The sequence below is a fragment of the Apodemus sylvaticus genome, chromosome 2 (assembly GCF_947179515.1).
Source record: "Apodemus sylvaticus chromosome 2, mApoSyl1.1, whole genome shotgun sequence".
Taxonomy (NCBI): domain Eukaryota; kingdom Metazoa; phylum Chordata; class Mammalia; order Rodentia; family Muridae; genus Apodemus; species Apodemus sylvaticus.
In genome coordinates this window covers 147,530,056-147,556,239 of record NC_067473.1, presented here as the reverse complement: position 1 = coordinate 147,556,239, position 26,184 = coordinate 147,530,056, and the positions used below count along the sequence as shown (strand labels likewise).

General features: G+C 54.0%; 2 protein-coding genes across 4 annotated transcripts in view; both read right to left on the bottom strand.

The window, feature by feature from the left end:
- Positions 1-185: 185 nt before the first annotated feature.
- On the bottom strand, positions 186-5,015 carry Rho (rhodopsin). The gene is made up of 5 exons (XM_052174622.1): positions 4,655-5,015; positions 3,036-3,204; positions 1,600-1,765; positions 1,247-1,486; positions 186-296 (listed from the first exon to the last, which is right to left on the bottom strand). The coding sequence occupies exons 1-5, from the start codon at positions 5,013-5,015 to the stop codon at positions 186-188; spliced, it is 1,047 nt and encodes a 348-aa protein (XP_052030582.1).
- Positions 5,016-10,011: 4,996 nt separating this feature from the next.
- Positions 10,012-26,184, bottom strand: part of Ift122 (intraflagellar transport 122) — a 67,775-nt gene continuing 51,602 nt past the window's right edge. Inside the window, exons 18-29 of one of the 3 annotated variants that reach the window (XM_052174619.1) lie at positions 24,160-24,326; positions 21,990-22,161; positions 20,589-20,691; positions 18,564-18,704; positions 17,515-17,612; positions 14,476-14,576; positions 13,347-13,512; positions 12,766-12,877; positions 12,283-12,408; positions 11,294-11,373; positions 10,834-10,998; positions 10,012-10,452 (exon numbers count right to left, since the gene is read on the bottom strand). In XM_052174619.1, coding sequence (XP_052030579.1) covers positions 10,363-10,452; positions 10,834-10,998; positions 11,294-11,373; positions 12,283-12,408; positions 12,766-12,877; positions 13,347-13,512; positions 14,476-14,576; positions 17,515-17,612; positions 18,564-18,704; positions 20,589-20,691; positions 21,990-22,161; positions 24,160-24,326 — 1,521 coding nt within the window. In that variant the 3' untranslated portion in view covers positions 10,012-10,362. Of the gene's footprint in view, positions 10,453-10,833; positions 10,999-11,293; positions 11,374-12,282; positions 12,409-12,765; positions 12,878-13,346; positions 13,513-14,475; positions 14,577-17,514; positions 17,613-18,563; positions 18,705-20,588; positions 20,692-21,989; positions 22,162-24,159; positions 24,327-26,184 lie in introns of those variants that run through there. The other 2 variants (XM_052174620.1, XM_052174621.1) reach the window with 2 other exon arrangements.

Below are 26,184 nucleotides of genomic sequence, written 5' to 3'. Positions count from 1 at the left end.
GTCCCTGGTGAGTGGGGAGCCTCATTTTGCTTTCATGAATTCATTAAAAAAAAAAAAAAGAAAGAAAGGAATACTGAGGGAGCCTGCATGACCTCATTCCAACGGGTGCTGCTCCTGGTGGGGGCTGTGGCTGGGGTGTGTGGGGACAGGAGACTGCTACAGTCGGCCACAGTCTCTGGGCAGCCTTAGGCTGGGGCCACCTGGCTGGTCTCCGTCTTGGAGGCAGTGGCAGAGGCCTCGTCGTCTCCCAGTGGATTCTTGCCGCAGCAGAGCGTAGTGAGCATGCAGTTCCGGAACTGGAAGGCAAGAGCGCCAGTCAGGACAGGCCCTACCACCTGCCTAGCCTCAGCCTCGCCTCCAGCATGTCCCCTCACAAAGTCCGGCTCCCCGGGGAGCTTGCTAAATGTATGTTGCCCTCCGACCCGAGATGCTGGGTACACAGACAGCACAAGGGGTTTTGTCAAATGACATCCTGTGTGTCCTGTGATGCATAGGACCCTCTGTGAATGATCTCATCTGATTTGAGAATTTGTGATTTGGCGCTTCCTAGAAATAGGAAAACCGAAGTCCAGACGGGGAGATATCTGACTCGCCCAAGGTCACTCAGCCTGAATGTGGCAGAACTGGAACTTGAACCCAGAGTCCAGGTCCAGAGAGCACATCCTTTTCTGCAGAGAAACTGTGGCTTTTACCAGTGACTTAATCCCTGACTTCCCAGAACCAGCATTTTCAGTAATTTCTTCAGCTTTACAGTGAGATCATTCTATTCCCAGCCTTAGACTACTTGATATTTACTGGTTGCTTCTTGAGACAGAGTCTCATGTAGCCCAGGTTGGCCCCCAAATCACTGTATGGCCAAAGATAGCTTTGAAATTTCTAATCTGCCTACTTCAGCCTCCTGAATGCTGAGGTATAGCAGTGTACTACCACAGCCTGCTTTGGGGGACAGGGGACACACAGCCACTATTTAGCCCAGGCTGACCTGGAGCTCAAGATCCTCCTGCCTCAGTATTCAGATGACAAACATATGCTATTGCACCTGGCTTCTAGCCGACTTCTAAAGCAGACTTCCAGAAAGAACCATTTGGTCAGCTGTCTCTCACAAGAGTGGATGGCAGGTCACCAGGAGGACTTACTCTGAGAGCTCATGGCCGGCAAGCAGTCTGAGTGGACCGCCTTCCCTGCCCCACCCTCCCACTCCCATCCTCCTCCCCACTCTCCACCCGCCCGGCCTCAGCTCAGGCACCTGCTTGTTCAACATGATGTAGATGACTGGGTTATAGATGGAAGAGCTCTTAGCAAAGAAAGCCGGGAGGGTCATGAAGATGGGGCCGAAGTCGGAGCCCTGGTGGGTGAAGATGTACATGGCCACGCTCGCGTAGGGCAGCCAGCAGATCAGGAAGAAGATGACCATGATGATGACCATGCGGGTGACTTCTTTCTCGGCCTTCTGAGTGGTGGCTGACTCCTGCTGCTGGGCAGCGGCCTGCGGGGGGGACAGACCTGTGTCTAGCCCATGGTGTCCATATGAACCCTGGCACCCGGCTCTGGACGCCCAGGGCTGGGGTGTCCCCCTCCGCCCCCCACCCCGGCTCATACCTCCTTGACTGTGAAGACCAGCTGCCCATAGCAGAAGAAGATGACAATCATAGGGATGGTGAAGTGGACCACGAACATGTAGATGACGAAGGACTCGTTGTTGACCTCGGGCTTGAGTGTGTAGTAGTCAATCCCGCACGAACACTGCATGCCCTCGGGGATGTACCTGAGGGCGAGGGACAATAAACACATGCCCTGGAGGACATAAGCGTGGGGTCCCCGCTGGCCCCATCACCTTGTGAGACTTATCTGTCTCTGCCCTTGGACAATTCTTTTATTTTTTATTGGATATTTTCTTTATTTACATTTCAATGTTATCCTCTATCCTGGTTCCCCCCCTCCCGGAAAGTCCCTATCCCATCCCCGCTCCCCCTACTTCTATAAGGGTGTTCTTCTGCCCACCCACCCACTCCTGCCTCCCCACCCTCGATTCCCCTACACTGGGGCATCTATCGACCCTTCATAGGACCAAGGCCCTCTCCTCCCATGGATGCCTGACAAGGCTGTCCTCTACTACAGACGTAGCTGGAGTCATGTGTACCCTTGGACAGTTCTTAAACTCCCTGCCACTTGACCACACAGCTCTCCTCCACCTCCTGCTGCCCTTTGGTGGTTAGGCGATGCTGGAGAGGGGAGCTAGGCCTTCCCTGTGACTGCTGCAGTTTCTGCACGTGGGTCTCTTAGTAACAGCAATGCTTTCTATCATAAGGGTGGGCTCGCTGCTAGCATCAGAGCCTCCATACAGCTTCTAGAAACGAGGATGTTGTGACGATATCTGAGGACAGTGACACAGCCACACTCAGAAACCTGAGTGTCCATTGAGTGTGTCTGTAGAGGCCTGCCAAGCCAGGTGGCTGAAGGTGAGGGAAGAGGACAGTGGGGAGTGAGGGCCTCTGGGTGAGCTCCAGGATGGGGAGGACATGTACGCAGAAGATGGAGATTCTCTGAGGCTCTGTGTCCTCATAGCCTGTCCAGGCGTCCAAACCACTGTCCCCACCCTCTCTTGTCTCATTTAGACATGGTGTCCTGGAGGCTGGATGGGACCCAGTTCCTGGGGCTACAATGTCACCACGCATGTTGGGAAGGTTCATCTTCTCCAAAGGCTTCTCCAAGGTCAGAGAGAGAGAAAGAGCGAGCTGCCCATACCCAGAACTCAACCAAAGAGGATTGTGGTTTGGCCTTGGCTTAGCCGAGGATTAGGGACTCGGCCAAGGTGAAGGGTTCCTTGCTATAGGGCTCAGAGATGGAATTGGACTCGTTGGACCGTTACAGTCCCTCTCTTCTCCCCTGCCTTAGACCTTAGCCTGGGCAAGTCACCAGGATGGTTTTAGGGGGCAAAACCACGTTACATTATGCCTGGAACCAATCCAAGGGCTCTGTGTTCTAAATGGGGATCCCACAAAGACCTTGCCGGACCCACTACTCAGTGCCATTACCTGGACCAGCCGACGAGTGGGGGAGCAGCACAGGCCAATGCCATGACCCAGGTGAAGGCCACACCCATAATGGCATGATTCTCCCCAAAGCGGAAGTTGCTCATAGGCTTGCAGACCACCACGTAGCGCTCAATGGCCAGGACCACCAGGGACCACAGGGCGATTTCACCTGTAAGGCAGCCAGCAGCCGTCAATCCTCCAGCTCTGACCCACACCAGAGAGCACAAACACCACAGAGGACGGGGTAGCATGGAAGCTTCCGGTCTGAGGCTTGAGCCAGGCCTTAGGGACTGCAGTGAGTTTGGGTTGGCCAGGAGGGAGGGAGGGAGGGGTGAGGAACCGTGTGCCAGGGGAAGAGAACAAAGGAATAGAACCCAAGCCCTTCTGTTTGGCTAGCGCTTTAGGCTCCTGGGAGACTGCCTCAGAGTGACGGGAACTGTGGCTTAGGGCCACACCCTGGCTCGTGTCTCAGCAGGGGAAGAAGACGGGTAAAGAGGGACTCCAGACACTAGTCCACCTGTTACCCTCAGAAGCCCAGTATGGGGAGGAACCACATAAACTTGTGAATATTAGGCGTGCTACCAACAAGAATCCTGGATGGCAGGTGTGGCCCGCGCCTAGCCCCACAGAGACAAGTTCCCCAGTGTGGCACCCCAACTTCTGCCCAGAGACTGAGGGTGTGTGGTCACAGAAGGTTGGGAGATGCCCAACAGTGCTACCAAGGCAGTACTCTGGCCACGGGGAGATAAGACAGCACCCTTGGGACTCATCAAGCTAGGCCCACCCCCATCCTAGCTTTGGGCTTGGTTACACCCACTTCTGTCTCCTCCTACATCTACTGGAAACATCTCTGGGTCCTGGCTCTGGTCCTGGCCCTCCCATATCTCTAAATGTGATTTTTGCCTGCTCCCGGCCTCAGTTTTCTCAGCTGAAGAGGCTCCAGAGCTCCTCAAGACAGCCTCACGGATTTTCCAGTTGAGTGAGAGAAAATGTTTGGAAGCACCTGGTATAGAATAGTGGCCCATCCATGCCTGGGATCACAGGGCTTGAGAGGCTGAGACAGGAGGATCACGAGTTCAAGTACATCTTCAGCAGTATAATTTAAGGCCAGTCTGGACTGGACTCTGTGAGACTGTGCCCCACTCCAAAGGTAGAAAAAAGAAAAGAAACGACTGACTCCTTTGAGAGTCCCCTGGTGTGTGGAGCATGCGCTATGGTGGAAGCTCACAGGCAGTTAGCTACGCAGTCCACTGAGCCAGTTCTCACCTGGCCCAGGGACAGCCCTGAAGGACCTAGACTCCTGTGTGTGTCCTAGCTCACTCCTGGTGCTCCGCCTGTGTCTGCTCCAGCTCAGCTGACTCAGAGGACACCCCCACACACCGTGACTCCCCAGTGAGTGCTTGGCCTCTCTGAACCCATGAGATAGATGAACGTTCAGTGCCTGCTTCCAACAACAGCCTGGCTCAGGGTCACCGTGTTTGTCAGCGAATAAGCTAGGCCTTTAGATGATACCGATTAAAGAGACCCATTAAGCTGCTGCTCCTAAGCTGCAGACCCTCCCCAGGCCCTTTCGTGCCCCCTTGGCTCCCATGCCACACCCCAGTTCTCTCCGCTCATACCTCCAAGTGTGGCAAAGAAGCCCTCGAGGTTGCAGCCCGTGGGCCCAAAGACGAAGTAGCCATGCAGTGAGGTGTAGAGGGTGGTGGTGAACCCTCCGAAGACCATGAAGAGGTCAGCCACGGCCAAGTTGAGCAGGATGTAGTTGAGCGGTGTGCGCAGCTTCTTGTGCTGTACGGTGACGTAGAGTGTGAGGAAGTTGATGGGGAAGCCCAGCACGATGAGCAGGAACATGTAGGCTGCCAGCATGGAGAACTGCCACGGTTCGGCCAGGTAGTACTGTGGCTGCTCAAAGGGGCTGCGCACCACGCCCGTGATGTTGGAGAAGGGCACATAAAAATTGGGGCCCTCTGTGCCGTTCATGGCTGCGGCCCTCGCGGCTGCCCCGCGGGCTGATCGTAGACAGAGACCAAGGCTGCCTGGCGCACGAGCTCAGCCACCTACGGCTCCCACAGCGCAACTCCAGGCACTGACCCCCCCCAGACCCTTATAAAGTGACCTTCTCGCCCTAAGCCAGAGGCTGATTCAGCATCCGGGAGATATCATACTAATACTAATCCCACTGCTGCCACTGGGGCCTAATTGGCTTGCAGAGGGGCCAAGGTGACATCGGGTGGAGGCCCTTAGGTAAAGAAAGGGTGTCTCATCTCGTCAGCCCCAGCGCCCCCCAGGAATTTCTCCCCATGTCAGTCTGGTGGCCTCAGGCTGCGACTGGAATCTTTGGGCACTAAGTTCCCTTCCCCAGATTGCTCCAGTTGACAATGTCTTCTCCTGAACTCACCTATCCCATCTCTTCCCAGGACACCCCCGACTTATCCAGTCCCCAGGCCCTGGCAGTAGCTCACTTGACAGATCTGAGTTTTGTGTTCAGTCAGCTCAGTCCATCACCTGCAGTCTCGCCCCTCCCCCAGCCCAGCAGCTCCGTAACTATTTGTTGCGTTCAATTGGAATTTGCTCACTCACTTGAATATTAAACATTCATGAGCCAGCCACCTGGGAGCCGGAGGAGGCGCCCATGGCCCTGCTCAGAGAGCTTCTAGCTTGGGCAAGACCCAGCAGGAGAGGAAATACATTCCAGTCCAGGGAGGGATGACCATGGGCTATGGAGATGGGGTGGCCTGCTGGGTGCGGCAGGACAGTCCCTGCATGAGGGAACAGGCTGCCAGGTTCTTCAGGTGAGCGTGTGGGACCGAGAGGGCATAAGAACTTCTGCCTTACCTAGAAGGCAATGGGCACACAGCTGGGGGACTCTCAGGGGCTGAGAAGGTGACCGGGGACCTGGGGCTCTGAGGCTTCAGGACTGTGTAGGCTGAGAGATGATCCTACTGGCCTGCTGGGGATACCAGTCTGAGGAAGATCCTGGACTAGGCCTAAGGATGTGAGGCCAGCATCTCTACCATGGCGCTGTGATGTCGCCTGTGTAGGATGTGCCAGGATGACTGTCAGGCTAATACATGTGTGGACCATCCACTGAGTTCTGGAGGAAGGATTTGGTTGTGAGGGCCCGAGGGAGACAAGAAGGCACTGGATGCAAGAAGCCAGCACCCTGGGAGAAGATGGTTCTGAGGAGGAGTTACAGGGCTAGACAGGGAACAAAAGTCCCCACCGTGTAGTTACGCTGCACAGCCTTTCTGAGAAGGTAGGGTTGAGCTACGAACTGATGGTGGAGAAAACGCCACGCCCCTCGCCACATTGGACCCTGGAGCCAAGACACAAGGCTGACCAGAGCGGTCGTCCTCTCTGAGCCCCGGGGCCTTTAAGCTCTCCTGGCTTACTCTCCTCACACTGCACCTGGGATTCCTAGATGTTTGCTTAGAAAAGCAGCCCCCTTCCATGCAGGCGTCCTGTTTGAGAAAAGAAACACGGGGCAGGTATGTGTGTCAGGGGCTGGGGCTCTAGCAGTTTAAGGAGCTTGGTGTGGTGATTAAGACCAGTGTTAATGAGGTCAAGGTGGAGGTTCTGATTCTGACGTGACCCTGGTGGTCATCCCTAGGCCTACCCTGCCCCTCCTCAGCTCGGCAGTCTCTGCAGGCAGCCTGCGCTTGAGACAGCTCGGAAGCTTCATCGTAGTCTCCTCGGGGACACTGGCTATCTCCCAGGCTCTAATGTGCGCCTGCAGGGTGGACTGGGTGTACAGCAGGTAAACACCTGCTGGCCCACCGAAAGCGCGGGCAAGCGATCACCTCTGGGAGCACTGCCCCTCTCTACCTGGGGTAACAGAGGCAGCACCACAGGTTGAAAGCTGTCACTGAGCAGAGGGGACACTGGAGTCTGTACAGGGTGTTGGCTCGGTGAGACATGCTGAGTTAAGAGTGTTGTTAGCCGCCAACAGCTGATTGGCGCTGTTATAGAGACTTGGAGAGACTGAGGCCTAGAGTTTGCAGTGGGTCACCCAGGCCACAGAATTAGCTAGCAACAGCCAGGGTTATAACCATCGTCAACAGAATTCTGTCATTCCCCCTCATCTCCCATCAAAACATAGTTCTTAGGAGAGGGCTGCCTGTCTGCTTCACCAAAGCGACAGTCACTAGAGGACAGGGCCTGGACTGAGTCACGTGGACCGCGATGGGCAGTGAGCACCCAAGGCAGATTCTAGCCTGGAAAACTCCACTTCCCACTCTGGGCCTCTGTTTGCCGGGTCTGGAGCATCACAAGCTGCCTCTGCAGTGCGATTAAGGTGCCCTGGCTCCTTTGCATGGCTTGATGTCCCACACGGACCCTTCCTGACCCCCTGCCTCTGCAGGCTCATAAAGCTCATCACCTCGGTCCCTCTGCTCCTCCCTTCAGGTCTCCAAGGAGAGCTGACCCCACCACACTCCACATCAGGCCCAGCCCACCGTGTGTGTGTTCGTGTGTGTGTTCACTAACTACACTGACCTCACCTAGACCATTTTGTTGCTCTCCTGATCTGCACTCATTTGTGTATCCGGAATGCTGGTCAGATGAGCCTGACTCTGTGTGTTCAGTTTTTGGTCCTTAGCAGCAGGTATTCAAGACACACTGTCCCTGCGGGCTGGAACCCCCAGCAGAGGCAAGGCTTGCACAGGCTGGCTGACCTGCAGTTTGAGTTCTCATCAAGTCAGGGGCATTGGAAAGACCAGTGCTGCACAGGAGTGTGGTCAGTGAAGAACTGTGTGGATGCTGGGGCCCTGAGAAGCTGTCTCTGAGGCTGGCTGCAGCCATGTTGGCCCTTCAGAAGCAGGGGCAGTCACAGGGCATTGAATGGAGGATTAGGGACTAAGTCACCTGCGCTAATAGCTCTTAAGCCTCAGAAGGAAAAAGTGGTGCTGGGTCAGCAGACCCCTCCTTTCTCCTCACCTGTGGCTTAGTCCTCTTGGTTGTGTCACCACAGCCTTGCTGAAGACGTCAAGGGACGTCACTCCTTCCCTTCCTTACAGGCCTAATGTTTGCTGTACATACCCTTATTATATTAAGTGCTGTGGTGTCTCAGGGCAGCAGACACACGGACAACAGAGAAAGAACAGTGAGCTCCGAGCTGCAGCTGCCCTGCTCAGCCCTGCTTCCAATGTAGAAACGGAGCTAGCGGGGAGGCAAAGCTGAGGAGCTTCCTCTGAGGTGGAGCTTGGGGGCTTCTGGCCTCAGCAGCCTTTCAGGAAGAACTATGGAAATGTAAGTCTCACAGGAGCCTAGGTGGCCAGGAGGGCACTTGCACACCACAGACAGGTTACTCCAGGACCTTGGCAGGCCCATGAGCCTGGGGGCTGGCTGGCTGGCACCGAGGAGCCACAGTGGGTCCCAGACAGGGAGGGTGCAACTGTGCCTGTGCTCTAGGCAGGACTCTGGTGAAAGATGGAAAGGTTAGGACACAAAGACCCACAGGGCCACGCCACTCACTGGTTTTGGCCTAGACAGTCACCTCCCATCTTCCTCTTCCTTACTGTTGATGACGTGCAACATCAGGACACAGGCCCTGGCTAGTCTTACCAAGCTGTGTGCTCCAGCAGTCACCTGTCCCTGTCTCAGTCGAAACTCCAGGAAAATCCGCCCTAACCCCCTCTAGTCGGGGCCACTGAGCTCCATTCATAGATGCAGGCGATAGCTGAGAGCACTGTATTCCAGCTGAAGAAGGGCCTTGTGTGCAGTGTGCTGGGCTGCGTCCAGGTGTGGGGGGAGAGCAGACCATGGCGCATGGTCTGCAAACCGGTGTGGGCCCAACATGGTTCAGCATGTATGCTTGCTCAACAAAGCACTGACTGAGCCTCAGTTTCACCATCTGTAAAAGGGTACCTCTAGAGGCTGCTCAGACCACACATGATGATTCATCAGCAGATACTGGAGCCGTGGCCAGGCCCTGCCTCAGGGCCTTGGCTCCCAGCAGGAGTCACCTGAACTTCTGTGATACGGGCTAAGACGCTGCATGCTGGCATCAGACAGTCCCCTGCCTCCAACCAGAGACCATCTGATCTGTCACTGTGATTGACGCCTGTTGGGTAGCTGGCACTGTTTCCTCCCTCGCCCCACTTTTTCCCAGCCATATGCAAATGATTTCAGTTCAAGGCACGCGCTAATGGAAATCCTAACACATTAATAAATGTTTAGTGGGAGAGAGAGCATGCGTGATCATAAGCAATTAGACACTCGACGGAGGAGTTGTGTTGGCACAACTGTCTGGCTCCCTCCCTCCCTCCTTCATTCCCCCATCATCTCCACAGAGGCAGAGGGGGCGGGGAGGGCCTGGACCTTGCCTGGCCTCTGTCACTCACCCTGCCCTCATCTCTTCATGCCTGCAGTGGGCATGCTACCCAGAGCCTCACACGGGGGTCTTTAGCATGGCTCCATCTCCCTGCTTCTGCCCGTTAAGACAGTGGAGGAGGTGTGCTGTCTGTCCCTGGGCAGGTGGCATGCAGGAGGACTCTAGGGATTACAAGTCTAGGTGCCCTCTTCATGGCTAGAAGCCCGTGGGCCCAGCATCCGCTGCTCTTCCTGTCATAACCAACACAAGAGCTATGGTGGGGCAGTTTCCCAGTGCATGAGCGTTCTCCTTCCAGAGTCTGCCTGAGGCCCACAGCATTCTCTGGGTCCCACCTGACTGGAGCCCCATGCTTCACGCCCTGGACAAACAAACGGAAAGGGGCCACAAGGCTGAGTACCCGGTGGGAACACTTCCGGGGCTCTAGGGACAAGACTGTCAAGACGGATCCTCATTAAACCAAAATAAATAAACAACAACAAAACCACCCCTGCCCCTGCCCCTTCCCATGGTGCCATTTGATTAGATTACATTTTAAGCGCACGCAAAAGCAATGTTCCTTTAGGATCAAATTAGAAACAGGTGCACTTTTGCATAAGGAAATGAAGTTGCAGACAATATGAGGATTTGCTAAAACGCAGACACTGATGAAAACGAGTAGCCCTTTTATTGTCGTTATTGAGGCAATCTGTTGGCAAATGTGCACGGTAACGGTCTGACAGATCGACGGACTCCAGCAGGCTGCTGCGAACGCATGAGCCCTTCTAAAAGTAACACATTTTTTTTCTTAGAAAATATATGTGAGTTCTCTTCCCTGTCTCCTGGTGCTATTTACAAGGACTGAAATGCCATAAATAGGAAATCTGTGGTTACCCAAGGCAAGGCCCCTCCCCAACATACAAACTTCATCTGGGAAGGAGACGTGTTCTGAAGGTTTAATTCTTTCTCTCCAACAGTCTGGGGACCATGGGAGCAGGCGGTCCTAGAGGCCGTCGCTGCTCACGGGCTGGTGTCATCGATGCGTCTTCGGCAGTAAGGACAGCAGGCATGCTGGAGCACCAGCAGCTCATAGTCCTCTGAATGGAACATCTGCGGAGAGACAGCCCATGACCCGGGGAGGCAGGCCAGGCACCCCTCAAGCCTGAGCCTGGGCTGGGACATGCTGCCCTGAGGGAAGCAGCTAAGGAGTTGCAGCAGCAACCACAGACCTGCAGTGTGCCCACCTGCAGTGTGCTGCCCTGAGGACTGGAGGGCTCTTTATCTGAATGAGGTTCACGGGGACAGAGCCCTCACTCAGGGGAGCACAGAGCAGGAACCAGCCAGGCAGATGCACGTGAGAGGGCGGGCTGCGGGCAGCTCACAATTCCCCTGCACACCCAGCTTCCCACAGGAGATACGGAGACTGGAGGGGCTGTGGGTGCCTGAGGGAGGGGCTGTGGGTGCCTGACGGAGGGGCTGCGGGCTGGGTACCTGGAAGCAGGAAGGGCACATGGTGATGGAGGCGTCAGGCAGCAGCGAGCGGAAGTACTGCCACTGCAGCGGCGGGGGCCAGCGCTTGATGAGCACGTCCCTCCGGCTCATGGAGCGTAGAACCGAGCGGTTCACCACCACAGGCACAAACTCGGAGCTGCCTTGCTGGGAAGGGTGGGTGCACATGGGTGTTATGCCCTTGGCCTGATCCTTGGTGGCCAGAGACACTACTACATCTTAACTCCAGAACTCCAGGCATCCTTAACAGTGACGTGCCACTGCCAGCGCCCAAGTGGTCTCAGAACCACCCAGTCATTATGGAACACTACCTCTTTCTCACTGCCGTGTCTGAGGCAGTGGCTAACACCGCCACACTAACTGAGGGTCCCTGTGTGCCTGAGAAAAGCACTGATTTTCTTCCAAGGTCTCACAGCACGCTCCACTCAAGGCATTGTCTCACCTCAAAGCTCAACTTGGCTGTAAATGGGTCATCTTCTCCTATGGAGTCCATGGTCTCATCCAGCCTCAGCGTCTGGGAATCTGGAGGGTTCTGGTCAAGGATGGAGCTAGAAGTCCAGTAAGGTACAGGTGCCAACAACCCTCCAACCCACACGCTGACTCCCTGGAGCTCAGCTAAGTGTTGCCTCTCACAGACTTGGGAGGAGTGGCACAGAGGCTGGGAAAGACATCCAGATGGACAAAGGGAGACAGAGAAGGGACCCTATCCTCTAGCTCACAGGAAGTGTCCCTCTAAGGGTCCTGAGTAGGCAGACACCATAGGCCTAGAGCTGCCACTTGAGAAACTCAGCAGTCACAGCCATGGAGTGAAGGACAAGAACCCAGTCCTGTCAGCCTTCCCTCTGCCCAGTGGGGATGGGGCCGGCTGAAGTGTAGGCGGGAGGGCCTCAGGCAGGGATTAGGCAGGTGTGGCCAACTGACCATCGAGGACCACAGGAATTGAAATACGGCCTGTCCTAGAGCCTCAGCCATATCACAGGAGTCCACCTCTGTAACTGCTATGGAGGTGGGATGAACGACCGAGGGAAAGCAGAACCGACGGGATGAAGAGGCCTGCATGATAGTGGGCTGGGCACCCAGGGGCTTCACACTCTGTCTTCCTCAGCCTGAGTTCTGACTGCTGCGTCTGCATGAAAAAAGACACCTGAGCGGAAAGCTAGGACCCCGAGTGGACAGACAGAGCTTCTGCTTAGCTGTGGGCCTTCAGGAGGAGGGTAGGGAATCCTCACGGTTAGATGAAGGTGCCCTTGTGCTGCAGGCTCTGGCCAGCTCTCTGCCCACCCACCTCTGATGTTGCTCCTCACTGTGTGGGGACCTCCCCAGCCTTTCCTGATCTTATCCTTTTGCCCCTGCCGGCTGCCACAGCCCATGCTGCGTCCCCGCCCCCCCCGCCCCCCCCCACCCCCGGCCTGAGCCGAGAGCACAGGATACTGTTGCTTGAGGTCTCCCGCCATTTGCCCTCCCTCTTGTGTCTCGGTGCCTCCAGATCGATGAGGGCAACAGCTTCTTCGTCAGTGATCCCCTCTTCCAGGTAGAATTCCACCAGGTGCAGCACCTCTGGGGGGACAGGGAGGGGCTGGGGGATGGCTTCAGGACAGCTTTGAGACTGTCTCTCATACCAGGCAGTGTGTGAGCAGGTAGAACAGCCAGAGCATGTCCTCCTTCCCAAGCAGCCTCTATGCAGGCAAGGGGCACAGTGCACGTGAGAGGACCAGGTCTCCAGCGGCCCCTCCCCACAGGACTGTTCCCTCAGCCTCTCAGACTGGACAATGGTCTCCAGCTGAGCATGGGACTTCTGGTTGGGGACCTGCTGGGCCTTGCCTCTGTGGATTCTGACAGCAACTCTGCATCTAAGGCACGGTGGCATCGCCTTCTGCACACCACTATGTGTCTGTAAAGCAGGGGCTGGCTCACCATAGGAAGAGGCGGAGAAGATGAAGGGCTGGCGGCAGTTGATGCAGACGTTGCCAAGGTTGTTCAGCAGTGGGTTGTTGGTAGAACAGCGGTAGCACAAGGGTACCAGCTCCTACAGAACAAGGACACATCTGCCCAGGCTGAAGCAGAAGTGTGCACACCTCCACCTCCTCCCAGACCCAAAGGCTGCGTGCTGTGTGGAGGCTGGCCAACTGAGGACTACACCTGAGGCTCACTAGCCCAGACACCTCCTCTATGCCAGGCCTCGGCAGGACGCTATCTTCATAGGAACAACTGTATCCACTGTCACTTCCTGCCACTCACCAGGTTCTAGGCACTGTGTCAGGCACATCATTTATGCTGCACAAGCACCTCCTACCTCCTTCCTGTGGGGAAGGGTTTCTGCATACCCACCTGACAGAGCAGGAAACTGAGGCACTAAAGCCTAAGGCACAGCTAGGAAGCGATAGACGATGACCTGGGATTTGAACCCCGTCTATCCCAGTGCACTGGCAGGGGAGCCAAGAACACAGCAGCCATCTTCCAACAGAGCCAGCCTAGGCTCAAAGGCAAGCCCTTACCTCACTGTCGTGGAAGGGCTTGGAGCGGATGGTCAGGGTGCCCAGCTCAATGGACTTCTGGATCCTGGCGGGGATCTGCAGCCCCCGTAGCTTGTCATAGGCATGTCGGGCCAGCTTGTAAGCACCCAGAGCCTTGCTCTGCTTAGCCAGCGTGAAGAGGGTATTCCTGACATTGGCAAGGTTAAGGACAAAAGCGGTGTGACCCGGAGCCAACACTACCCACCCCTGGGCTAGAAAGCATCTGTGTCAGTAGTCACTTCTGTGTTTCTACTGGACAGCACCAGGGGAGGCTCAGCACCCGAGTTAACTAACTTGGCACAAGTTAGACTCAGGAACCAAGGGTAGCAGGGATGGCCATGGTGGTTCCTGTGGTGAGTCTGACCTGCCAGCGAAAGGCCATTTGTTTGGGGTGGTTCCCCTGAAGAGTAAATAATGGGTCTGGACCATCCAGGAAATGAGTTCTTAATGGTGGAGCTAGGGGTGCTTTTCTGGGGCGGGTTCCTACAGGAGGCAGGCAGGCCAGCCAGATGATAACAGGGAAATGAAATTACTTTCAGGCTTGTGAAACGTTGGACTATTTCTCCTCTGTGCGTCTGACCCGTCTGTTGCTCTCACTAGCAGAGTAGACTCACAGGACTTGAAGTACCCCGCACAGGAGCTGGGCTTCTCCACGTCCACCTCATGGGGCCTCACTAGACCACCCACCCTATCTACAGTCTTCCCTGCTGCCCTCGTCTGGAGCACGGAGGTCACCTCCTTTAGACAGCTGTCCCTGACTAGACCTTACTTTTGGGCACAGGGTACACATCTCTGAAACGGGTCTTGCCTCTTATCAATCCTACTAGATGACAGCTTTGTCACCTTAGTTGACATGGTCCCAGATCCAGAAGGCTTCTTGGTTTCAGTCCCACCCTGCTTTGTGGATTTTGGGAGGCCTGGGAAGTGCTGGCCAGAACTGCAGGCCAGGCGCACCTAGACAACCCTGAAAGCCAAGCTAACCCCGGCAATGGCTGCTCAGCTGCCCGGCTGAGCCTCTCCTTCCTCCCCAGTGGCTGCTGAGAGAGGGAGCTTCTGCCAGTAAAGTGCTCTGTGGAGAACTGGGGCCATTAGACAGAGGGGGGGAGGATACACTTTGGAGATGCCCAAGGGGGTGGCCTTGGTCAGGCTGTGCAGCAAGAACTTGGAGATGTTGAAGAGGGTTTCGGGGAGATCAAAGCTGAATGGCTCCTCCTGCAGCAAAAGAAGAGGAATAACATTCCCCACTGGAAGGAGTGGGGGCACACTGAGCACCTACTATGTGCTGGCCCCACTGGCTTTTAACACAGGCTTGTGGGCAATTACTTTCAGTCACATTGTACCAGAGAGGAATGTGGGGCCCTGATAAAAGGCAGCCCATGCTACCTGAAGAAGAGGGTAGAGTGGAGATTCAAACCCAGAGCTCATCCCTCGACCCTGAAGAATGTGCTTCTCTCAGCTACAGTGTCCCTGGGGATGCTCTACTTCCTGAGCTCGAGACCTTTATGGGAATGAGGACATGACCTTGTAGGGAGCTTAACATAGTGAGTCTCTTCTTTATTCTTCAACAGCTACCAAAGCAAAATGTGCCACCAAATGCACACAATGCCCAGGGTGGCCCAAGTTCTAACAGGTCTCCATGACCATGGGCATGACTAGGCCTGTACTCAGAGGCTGCCAGCGGAACAGGGAAGGCTTGTTCATGGTGAAGACCTGCTTTGAGGGAGTCTGACTGCAATCCAGCTACAAGTGCAGACCACACTTCAGCTGTGGACAGGCTGCCCAGCTCCCCACCCACTGGAAGCTCTCCCTGTAGCTTTAGTCAGGACCTCCAGAACAGTCACCATGATAGACCCTTATGAGGCTCAGAGCTGAGAGAAGAGACTTTCTACTTTGGTTCAGAGCCCAATGACTTCTCCTGAATTCCTAATTACATTTCTTTCTGTTTGTTTTTGTTTTGGTTTGGTTTTCCTTTTCTTCCTTTTTGTTTTTGAGAAAAGGTCTTTAGCTTAGGTTGGCCTTAATCTCCTTAGGTAGCGAGGATGATACTCCTGCCTCCACCTCCTGAGTGCTGGGATTCCTGTGTGTGCTACCATGCTGGCTTACCCATTTACATTTTTACTGCTTCTGTTGGCTCCAGGAATTGAGAGAAACCTGAGACTCATGCTCTCCTGGGTGTGAGCTGGCAGAGTCCAGGACTAGGTACGCAAAGTCCAGATGACCAGCTTCTCTAGGAAAGCAGCCGGGAGCCTCAGGAACAATCTGTGTTTCTCTCTGCCTTCTTAGGATCAGCTCCCGCTTGGCCCCGATGCCAATTCCTCAATGACGCTGGCCACCAGGCCTCTGCCAGACCACAGCCTGCCTGCCACAGATCCTTTCCCCTCCCCTTCTTCACTTGTGCCCTCTTTGGTGGAGGGATCACATCCTCTCAAAGAAGCCACATCAAAGCTTTTCCCATGTGGGGCTGCCCTGCTTATTAGGGGATGAAGGGTGGCTCCTTGTGGCAGGGGCTATATCTTATTTACCATTGTGTCCCAGGCCTCATCACGGGGACTATCACACAGACACTGGTTGGGGGAACAGTCCAAGAAAGCAGCTTTGGTCTGGATGCCAGCCTGGGCCCCTAGCTCAGTCCCATGTGCATCAGGAACAGAGCTCAGCTGTCAGGTGAGGAGACCCCTGCACAGACACCATGGACAGGGAGAAGCAGGAGAGCTGGGGATCAGGAGCCCAGGGCCAGGCACCTAAGACAGCTCAGCACACCCAGCCTAGGCTGCACTGCCTCCAACAGCAGCGCCCGCCTTCACAGCTTCTCAGCTGTTTGAGACAAGGGGCCTGAGTGAAAGACGAGTCTGCTTGAGTCCATGGATGCTGTGGGCAAAGAGATGCTACCAGGGCTAAGGACAGACCCAAGTGGGACCTAATGTTGCCCAGAGACTTGGGCAGTGCAGAGAGAACACAGACAAAGAGCAGGACCCTTGGGAGAAGCAGGGCCTCTGAGAACCAGAGAGTTGACACTGGCTGAGGTGAGTGGTCTCCTATAGAAGCTGCTATGAAACCTCTACCTGAGGTATAATGGGGACCAGAGTCACATTTCCAAAGTGAATGCACTGGGCCCTCCGGGACACCCCAACTACCATCTCCATTCCATAGAGATGGAGACTAGGCCCAGAAGTGTGGAACTTCACCACAGTGGGCACGAGGCACCCAGAGATAGCTTATGGACCCACATCCTAGAGGCTGAGAGCACAGACTGCCTGGGCTCTGCCACTTACTAATGGGTCAGTGAGTCAGTGGATCACTATGGCCCTTCTCTGTGTGGCCCTGGCCGTCCTCATCTGCAGGTGCACTTATCTCATAGTGTGGCTAAGGAATTCAATCAGTCCACACGACAAAGCCTGCGACATGGAGCAGGACCTTGCTAATGGGGAGGGGGCAGGGGACACTGGTGTAGCCAGCTTGCTGCCACAGGGCAGGGGACACTGGTGTAGCCAGCTTGCTGCCACAGAGTAAGTTCACAGTGTGGGTTAATCAAGCCTGAACGGCTGAGGAGACACAGGATGAGGGAGATGGTAACTCATTTAACAAGGCCTTATCAAAAGAACCATGGAACGGGGCTGGCTAGTAGTAGCACACACCTTTAATTTTAGCACTAGGGAGGCAGAGGCAGACTGATCTCTGTGAATTTGAGGCCAGCCTGGTCTACAGAGCAAGTTCTAAAACAGCTAGGGTTGTTACACGGAAAAACCCTGTCTCAAAGCAAATAAAAAAACAAACAACAAAAAATACCAGAAACAAAACAAATACCAGGGAATGATCTAATTGTGTCTTTGGAGATCAGGCCAACCCTCTTGTTTTATAGAGGAGACTGAGGGAAAGGGCCTTTACTGATCTAGAGAGGCATCAAATACTGAAACTGGAAAGACTCAGCCCTGTACTGTAATTCCAAGCCCCAAGGTTTGCATCATGTCCACAAAAACAAAAACAAAAACAAACAAAAAACAAAAAACAGTAGCAGGCGAGGGAGCAGGGAGAAGTACCTTCCTTCCCAAGGTGGGCAGGGCTCTGGGCAGCTCATCACATAGCCCATCTCTCTGAGGCCCTTGCTGAGCATGTGACAGCAAAGGTGCTCCCCAGTCTCCTTGACCCTTACCGTGTATCTGTGAATGGTTTGATAGCCGTGGTACAGCTCGGCCAGATGCTGGAAATGGTGGAACTTCTCAAGCATCACATCCTTCTGTGCGGGATCTGCTGTGAGGGAGGAGCACAGGAGAGAGGACGGCGGGAGGGAAAAATGTGTCAAAGGCTATCTTTTCTTCCTCTGCTGCTCAGAGGACCAAGAGGGCAGCGCTGGACAAGTGCCCTGCTTCAGAGAGTCCATCCTGGATGATAAGTGTCTGCTGGCCAGGAATCCCCTAAGAACAGACCCCTCCCAGCTCCGTCCACTGGCTCAGCACCTGTTGTCCAGCAGTGGAGGAGGCCTACAGCCCAGACACTCCGAATTCGGGACCTGGTGGGATGGGCAGAGGGCATCTTCACCTGCGCCATGCTCATGCTGCACGCGCCTTGTCAGCTATTTATCTGAGATGCACATCAGTGGCCAGGACAGAAAAACCCCACCCAGCACCCAGGCCTGAGGGATGGGACTGGAAGCTGACAACTGTGACTCAGGGCAGAGCGGCAGCTCAGGAGCACACTGTAGCCCCCACTACTGCACACAGCCTCGGGGACAGCTACCTCCTGTCTACTTCAGAACTCCTCAGGGGATCATGGGAAGCCACATGAATGAAAGCAAGTCTGAAACTGTCCTCCCTAGGATGAGGGAGATTCTGGAGTGAGTTATTGTAAGGTGATCTCTTCATCTTTTCATTTAATTAAAAGAAAATTTTTTTTTAAAGCCAGGGCTCACTTGGGCCCAGCTCCAGGCTCCCAGGTAGCAAGAAAGGGAGATGCTCTGAATTAGCAATGCAGGGGGCAGGGCTCCTACCCAGAAGACAGACTACTAGAAAGTCCTACTTAGAGGCAAACTTGAAAGAGATGACAGGCCAGATTGTGCCACTGCAAGGCAGGCTCAGGGAGAAAACACTCAATAAACAAGCCCAGGGCTTTAATGAAACAGCCCTGCTCTTCTGATTTTATCTGATGCCAAGGAGGGGCCAGGGAAGAGGCCAGCGGCTGTCGCTCGCTCGCTCGCTCGCTCACCTTGAGCCATGTCGAGGCACTGCATGGACAGCATCCAGTAGTAATAGGCAGCGTCGTTGAACCTGCTCTCCACCACAGCATTGTGCGTGAGCTGCTCCAGCACCCGGACTGCTTCTCCCTGCCTGCCGGCCTTGTGGAAGGCTGAGGGTCATGAAAGAACAGGCATGTCACAGGGAGGCAGCATGGAGCAGGGACTGCAGGGCTTACATGAGACTGCTTGAGAGGCAGACCAGCCATCGGAGCGTCTGTGATGCCGCCTTGCTGAGATGTGCCTCTCAGGCCGCGGGCTATAAATAACCGAGGCTACATCCTGAAATAAGCACAGGGAGATACACTCCTTTTGGCTGAGAAATGGCAACCTACTTTAGCAAGGCACCGACCGCAGAGAGAAAACCTGAAGCACCAAAGCCTGGCTCTGCACACAGGGAATTTGACTCCACTCCACTCCAGACTAGGACTTTATGACTCTGGTAGCACTAGCAAGTCCCACTATACTGTGGAGCCTGGTGGTTTACAAAATACCTTCACTATTAATTACACATTAAATCCTCAGAACAAAAGTCTAAAGATGGAGAACCGGCCCCTCCCCGCCTTTAACTGAGAATGATGGGCTTTGCCAGGTAGGGACAAAGCATCATGCCCAAGGTCAAAGACCAGAAGTCAGCCCAGTACTGAACCCACCTTAGCTGAGTGCTTTCAGATACCAACCTTGAAAGATCTGGCTCAGCTTGCAAAACCAGACATGTATAAAAACAAGCCTATGTCTAACAGAAATTTTCTGGGGACCCTGGGGCTGCCAGAGGACTCAGACCTCTGAAACTGACCATGTGTGAGCATCTGAATGACCCACATCTTCAACCTGCAGAGAAGGAAAGGTCTGGCCTTGGTTCATTCCCATCTTCTATCTCTTGTCTGAGTACCAAGTTACTATGGCGATGGATTCTTGGAAGGGCGACACAGACAGATGGATAGGTTGATGTGTTTTGCCCAAACATGCAGACACTTCAGCAACTGGGTGCTCTGTAAATGCTGAGGCGGTAGAGAACTCGCTGTCCTTCACAGGGGCGTTTAACCGAGGAGCTCCAAAGGGGACATTTGTTCAGCAGTGTGTCAGGAGGTGGTGGTAACTGCTACCGTCACAAGTGTAAATGAGATGCTGTGGAATACGACCCACCCACTTCAATTAGGAGACTTTCTAAACAGGCGTAAGAATTAGGCTCCCAGTTGGACAGATCTGATTCAATTCCGGCTCTGCCGCTCGCTAGCTTCACACGGCACATGTAGCCTCTGCATCTCTGCAGGGCTGTTGGCAAGATTCAAGGTTATGCAGGTTAAATGCCCAGCCAGCACCTGCCACAGTGAAGGCAGTAACATTGCTAACCGATGATGAACGTTATCAGTTAATGTGCCACACTCGCCTTGGCTTCGTTCAGATGCCGTCACACCCTGTGTACGGCTCATTTCACCAACAGAGGCACCAAGGGGCAGAGGGGCTGCTCGGCTTGCCTGAGTCAGAAACAAAGCCCATTTCTTTCTCAGTAGAGGAAAATGAAGGTGAGACCACGCTAGACACCAAGGGCTGTCCTTTCACTTTGTCCTGACATGTACGCCTTGGCTCAAGTAACATCTCTGCAGCTTCCCGGCTAGAGGACTACAGGCAAATTCCTTTATCTCCTTCAGCATCAGTTTCCTCATGGGCACAATGTAAATAACTGTGGTGCCCATGCCAGAGAGCATCCTGAAGATTAAAGGGAAGGCACAGGTGCAGGTGCTTTGCTAGGTTAACCGGGAGCTGCTAAAGAGCAAAGACTTGTCTGGGGTCCTGGAACAGGTCATGCAATGGGCCCGGGGGTCGTGGCTTCAATGTCCCCTGTCCTTGTCCTCAAGTCTTTCACCAGCAAACACATTATGAGCCAGGATGAAGGTACCTGTCTGGGACCTGCTGAGGAAGGGGCCAGACAGCCTCTGCACCATGTCTCAGGAGCCCTCCCACCCCCTTTATACAGTGTGGTCTGTGTGGCCTACCTTTCTGGGCTTCCTCAAAGCGGTCATTCTCTGCTAGCCACTGCGCATAGGGCACGTAGATGTCATCCTTGAACTCAGGGTGCTTCTCACCTAGAGCGAAGGCCTAGAAGAAGGAGTTGAGGCATTCTTAATGAAGCACCCCCTGCAACCCCTGAGAATGTGGCACTTGGCTGAATCTGTTAAGGATGTCATATTTTGCCAGCCTGACAACTCAGAGGGGGAGAGCGTCTCCCCCTCCAACCACCCCCAGCAACACAAAACAAACCAGCTCTTTGAAAACAAAAGGCAATTAACAGCAATATGCAACTGACTGGATTCAATAACAACACAGTCTGTTTCTGGACCACAGAAGCAGCACAAAATCGGAAACATTTTATTTTGAGGGTTTGCGTGGGCTCCTGTAGCGTGGCAAACAGATTTCTTTTAATTGTAGGCGACACCTAAGGAAACAGGATTGACAGTATCGTCATCACTGCTTACTAGCTGTCAGAGAGGGCTGAGGACAGTGCTGCATGGGACTCAGTGACTGCTTCATTAAAGCCCTAAACCACCCGCCCAGCTAGGAGAGCAGTAGACAAGGCCCGGGAGGGTCTAAGACTGCCACGGCTGGATACCCTGTACCCTGAGGGGCCATTACTGCTTCCAACCTAGCCTATTTTTCTTGTCAGTGACCTGTCACCTTAGGAAGTAGAGCCACTTGGAGGGCAGACAGGAGCCAGGCTGCTTTTACTTAGGTAGTGCCTTGCTATAGCCCTGTGAGAAGACCATCATGGCCAGTGGACATCACTAATTCTCTTCAGGTAATGCTCACTCCAGGCACAGACACAGACACAGGCACAGAGGGGCTCTGCCCGAGCTGCCTAACTAGCCTTGGCCCCAGGACAGCTGTCTCTCTGATTTGCCTGGCTGATTCTTTTCTCTGGTCCTCTCAGAGAGCAGTCAAGACAGGGAAGAGGACAAGGACAGGGAACAGCTGCCCTAGAAACAGCTCTGGTAGCTTGTATCTGAAAAATGTGGTTGATATTGTCTGTCCAAACACCATACAGGATTTTATGCCACACTGGTGTGTCCCTTCTTCAGAGGTGAGCTGAGGCTGTGGTGCTGGTCAGAGGCAGCTCAGAGCAGCAGCAGGTGCTGGAGCTGTCGTGCTAGCACTTCCCTAGTGCCTGCCCTGGGGCCGCCTAGAGCTGGCAGCCTGTGTCAGTTTTCCTGAATGAATGAAGAAACAAACTGGAAGTTTGGTGAAAAGGTCCTCCAAGGTATTCTGGCTCAGAGAGTTTGAGGCAAAATCTGGTTGCCGGGCAATGGCCTCCATCATGAGGGCAGCTTCCCTCAATCGTGGTCCCTTCTGCTCAGCTCCCCCGGCCTGTGGCCAGGGGCTCAGCAAGGGTACTCTCTCACCTCGTCCCAGCGCTTGGTGTCCACATACAGCTGCACCAGGGACTTCAGGTCCCCAATCTTCAGGTAGGTCTCAGCAGCATAGCCAGGGCTGTCCAGCTTCTTAAAGTAGGAAGCACACATGAGCAGGGGCTCCCGCTCAGCCTTGTCCAGCTTCCGAGCAATGTCTATCAACCTGGAGAGGCAGGGAGGACAGCTGTGAGGAGGAAGCAGTGTGAAGGGTCTGGTACTACCAAGGGTAGGCAGGCTCTGTGCCAGTTCATTCTGCTCTGCCCCATGCTAACAATACACTATGGCCCCTGGGAGGGGTTCCACAGGCAGATATAAAGGGGACAGATGCACCATCCAAAAGCAACGGCAGAGCCAAGAGTGACTGCAACTGGGGACTGCCCATGCCACATGCCTCTTGCACCAGTCATAAAGCTATTAGTAAGACCTGAGATCCGCTCTAGATACTGAGATGGACTCATGAGATTCCGTATCATCTTTCTCACCCTCCCACCAGCCCAAAAGGTGAGATGACTTGAGTTTGAGGCTATGTAAGGGTGGCCCAAGACTCCACAGCAGGAAGGGCCAGAGTGCTTGTTCCAGTACCGTCAGAAATTCCCACAGGAAGCAGAGGCTGTGCATGAGGCTGCCTTAGCGACTGACGGTCTGGACGAGGTGACAAATGTGAAGCCTGTCCTGGGCCAGAAGCCCCAGCAGTGTCCTCACTCCAGAGAAGGTCCCCAGGGCCAGTCACTCAGACCTTCCCAGTAGTGATCACCTTCCCACTGCTCGACAGCACATGGCTGGATTCAGCGTGGATCTAGCCGGCCCAGGGTTTGGGGTAAAGCAGCTTTCTCAGGGTGGGGACTCTACCCAGCCTGCTTTATGTGAGAACAGAAGAGGCTCTAACAGATCCGAAGCTCAGACAGGCGGGCTCAGGGAGGCCTGTCAGTCTGCGCTTAGAATAATAATGGCACCTAAAAATAACACTGCTTAGCAGAAAAAGGACATGATTTTAGAGAAAGGTAGTAGTACAGGCAGCCCTCTAGAGCCTAAGAGCTCCACCCACCAAACTGACGTTCCTAGGGGAGAGGTACCCGTAACAGCCAGAGGAGGGACAGAACCGACTTAATGTCTCTTCCTTGAACTTGTTAAGTGTCCCCAGGGAAACCTAATACATAGCACTTGCAAAGGGAAGTGACAAGAAAAACTAGTAGGAAAAGTAGAGACCATGAGCCTGCCAGGCCCCTTAGCACCGCCCCTTTTGTAGAGAGACTTCTTGGGGGCACAATCTAAGACCTAAGCGTGTGTCTTTCTGATACTGTTCCTAGACAAGGGAGGGTTGGGGTAGGTTAGCCACTCAAGGTCCCTTGGTGGGCGGCCCACACACCTGCCTCTCCTCTTCCCCAGGGCCTGACTCTGCCACTGGCTCCTATCTGAGGACCACACTGTAGCCTCCTAACCAACAGTGGCCTTTGTTGTACAAGCTCCTTCACCTCAGTTGCCCCTTGCTCAGTGTCACCTGGAGGATGGGTGCCAAGTCCTAAGATGGAACCATCATGTGGCCTGCCCGCTCCTCCATTCTTCTGTATCTAGCTCCCTCTCTGTTCCAGCTCCTCCATGTGCCTGGGGGACTGCAAGCCATCACTGTCCCTGCTGGCCTACTGTGTCTCCTGCCTATACTCTTTCCCCTTCTAAATGATTCTTTCTGAAGGTTCAGCAAGGCCACTTCACGGAAGGACTCAGGGAGGATACCATGGATCCTCACAGAGAGCTGGCGTCCCTGGTGGACTGAGGGTTCTTCTTGTGCCCTTTGGTACTCTCATGCTGTGTTAGGGGCACCGACACCACCCAAGTCAATCTAAAGCTTAGCCCTACAGCTCCCCAGACACTTGGTCCTTGAGGACCAGTCCCTCTGAGGGTTGATTCCCTCATTTACCAGATGAATGTAGAGACCCTGATCTGAGGGGTGTAAGGTCAACACAGTGCCTGAGGGACATCTGTGTGTTCCCTAGGTCTCATACTCAGCAAAGGCAGTGCTACCTTGTCCAAGTCTTCATCTCCCAGAGAACCTAGTCATTTTCATGTTTGGTGCAGATATTTAGAGAAACAATTTTTCTCTTGTCAGTCAAAAACCCAGAAGTTAACCCACTGTCCAGAGTCCCCAGGCAAGGGCTGCACCTACATGTCGACCCAACCATGGCTGCCGCTGATCTCTATGGCCTTGGCATGCTCGCCGGCTGAGATGTACATCTCCACAGCAGCTTTGGGCTCGTTGATGTTCCGGGCCCAGTCAGCCTGCTTGGTAATGAGCAGCCTTGTCTCTTTAGGGTCTCCAGATCCGAGGAAATCCTGAGGAAGCACAACAAACAAAGCCATGCAGGATTAGGACTTCCTGTGCCCGCATTACATCAGCTCCAGACAGCAGAGCAGGGAAGGGCTTCGCGTGGCTGTGCAAAGGAGCAGGATATATGAGAGCCCAGCTCCTGACTGTGGGTCAGTCCCAGGTGTCCAGGAAGGGAGTGTGCACGGAAGTGCCACACAGGCCACCCAACAGTGCTTCTGGGGCCCAGGGACATGTCAAGGACTGCGCCCTCATGTCTCCTTCCCTTCACACTTGTTCTAAACACCTCAGAGACTGTAGAGAAGGGGCTGGGAGCGGTTAATTTGTGACCTCCACACAGTTGGATAGAAACATGACTGGCTGTGAAATTACAAATACTAATCCTATAATCACTAGTCACACTGAGACGACACCAGATGCCCCAGACTGGTGCTGAGCACATGGTTCTAAACTTAAGCATGCACAATGATACAGAGTTCTGGGGTTGGTCCCTTGTGCCCTCCTTCACTGCCACACTAAAGTGCTTTTCTCATCTCTTTTTCTCAGATGTTCTGTGGCCTGAACTAGGCTTATTCTGTTGGCTTTGCCCCTAAGACATATCTATGACAGATAGCTGACAAAACAGTCCTTGGCTCACCCCGCCCCATACACACACACAATTTTTTTTATAGCAGGGTCTCACTGTGTTGCTCTGGCTGGCCTGGTACTCAGAGAGATTTGCCTGATTCCACCTCCCAGTGCTGCCCAGTGGTTCATTTCTTAACTGAGTGACATCAGATCTTGTGAGATTAGATCTGCAGAAGTAGGACTATGACCCAGGAAGGGATGGCAGGAGCCACAGATGAAGGAAATAGTCCTTTGGGGGTTCAGAGATCGGGCAGGGCCTGAGGTCTTTTTACCCCAATGACGGGGGTATTGCTGAGGTCACGACCAGCTTCTCTAAGTTACCGCCAAAGTGCACCAGAAACAACCTCAGAATATTACCTCTTCTTAGGACAGAGCTGCCACTGTTGAAGCTGCCTCAGTGCTGACACTTTTCAAGGTGGGGTTTTTCAAAATGGGGAACTGAGAGACATAAAGCACAGATGTGCATTGCTAGTGAGAAGCGGTTTGTCTTAGGAGAACGTACCCTGCAGAGAGTGCTCTGTGTCAACCCCACTAAGTATAAAAAGCATTCCTTTCCTCGAGATCAGCACTCATTTGTCAGGCAAGTGCAGTCAATGCATGCAGAACTCACTTGAACAATTAGCTCATTTCTTCTTCCATTTGCTTTAAGGGTAATTATGTAGCCCCTAAAACCATATATTAGGTTGGTCTAGGGCAGCCAAACAATTCAGGAAGGGGAGGAAAGGCATCTGTTACCTGTTACAGAACAAATAAAGATAGGGTCGCCTACAGCTGTCTTCTGCCTCCCCATGGGGCACACAGAGATGAAGCTGGGAGCAGCCACTGAGGACACCTAGCTTGGGCTATTACAGACACACTTCCCTCTTGGCAGTCATGATGACTTCAACTCTTCATGCACATAAAGCTCTCCTGCTCAGCTAGCTGCATGAGGTTAGCAACAGAGACAGGCCTTATAAAAGCACAGAAATGTCCTTCAAAGGGACTCTGGCAAATGAGTGCTCAGTGAGATAACAGAGGGAAAAGGCCAAAAGCTAGGGGGCCACGATGCAAGGCACCTCCCCAAGGGAGCCATGTGGGCACCTAGCTCGCTGGGTCAGGGGCACACCCCTCCAGCCGAGCAGCCAATGCAGAGGCTGCGACTTAACTCAAGCTGAGTCTAAATAGTTCCTTCAAAGCTCAACCAAGTGTGTTTTCAAAGGCTTTTTGGTTCTATAAAGCCAATTTGCACATTATCTGGGG

Bases quoted from the DNA above. Each gene is read 5' to 3' on its own strand.
- Rho (XM_052174622.1), bottom strand. From the start codon at position 5,015: ATGAACGGCACAGAGGGCCCCAATTTTTATGTGCCCTTCTCCAACATC. The intron at 3,205-4,654 runs GTATGAGCGGAG...GCTGCCTTACAG, and splicing joins CTTCTTTGCCACACTTGGAG to GTGAAATCGCCCTGTGGTCC. The intron at 1,487-1,599 runs GTATGAGCCGGG...TCCCCCCCGCAG, and splicing joins TGGTCTTCACAGTCAAGGAG to GCCGCTGCCCAGCAGCAGGA.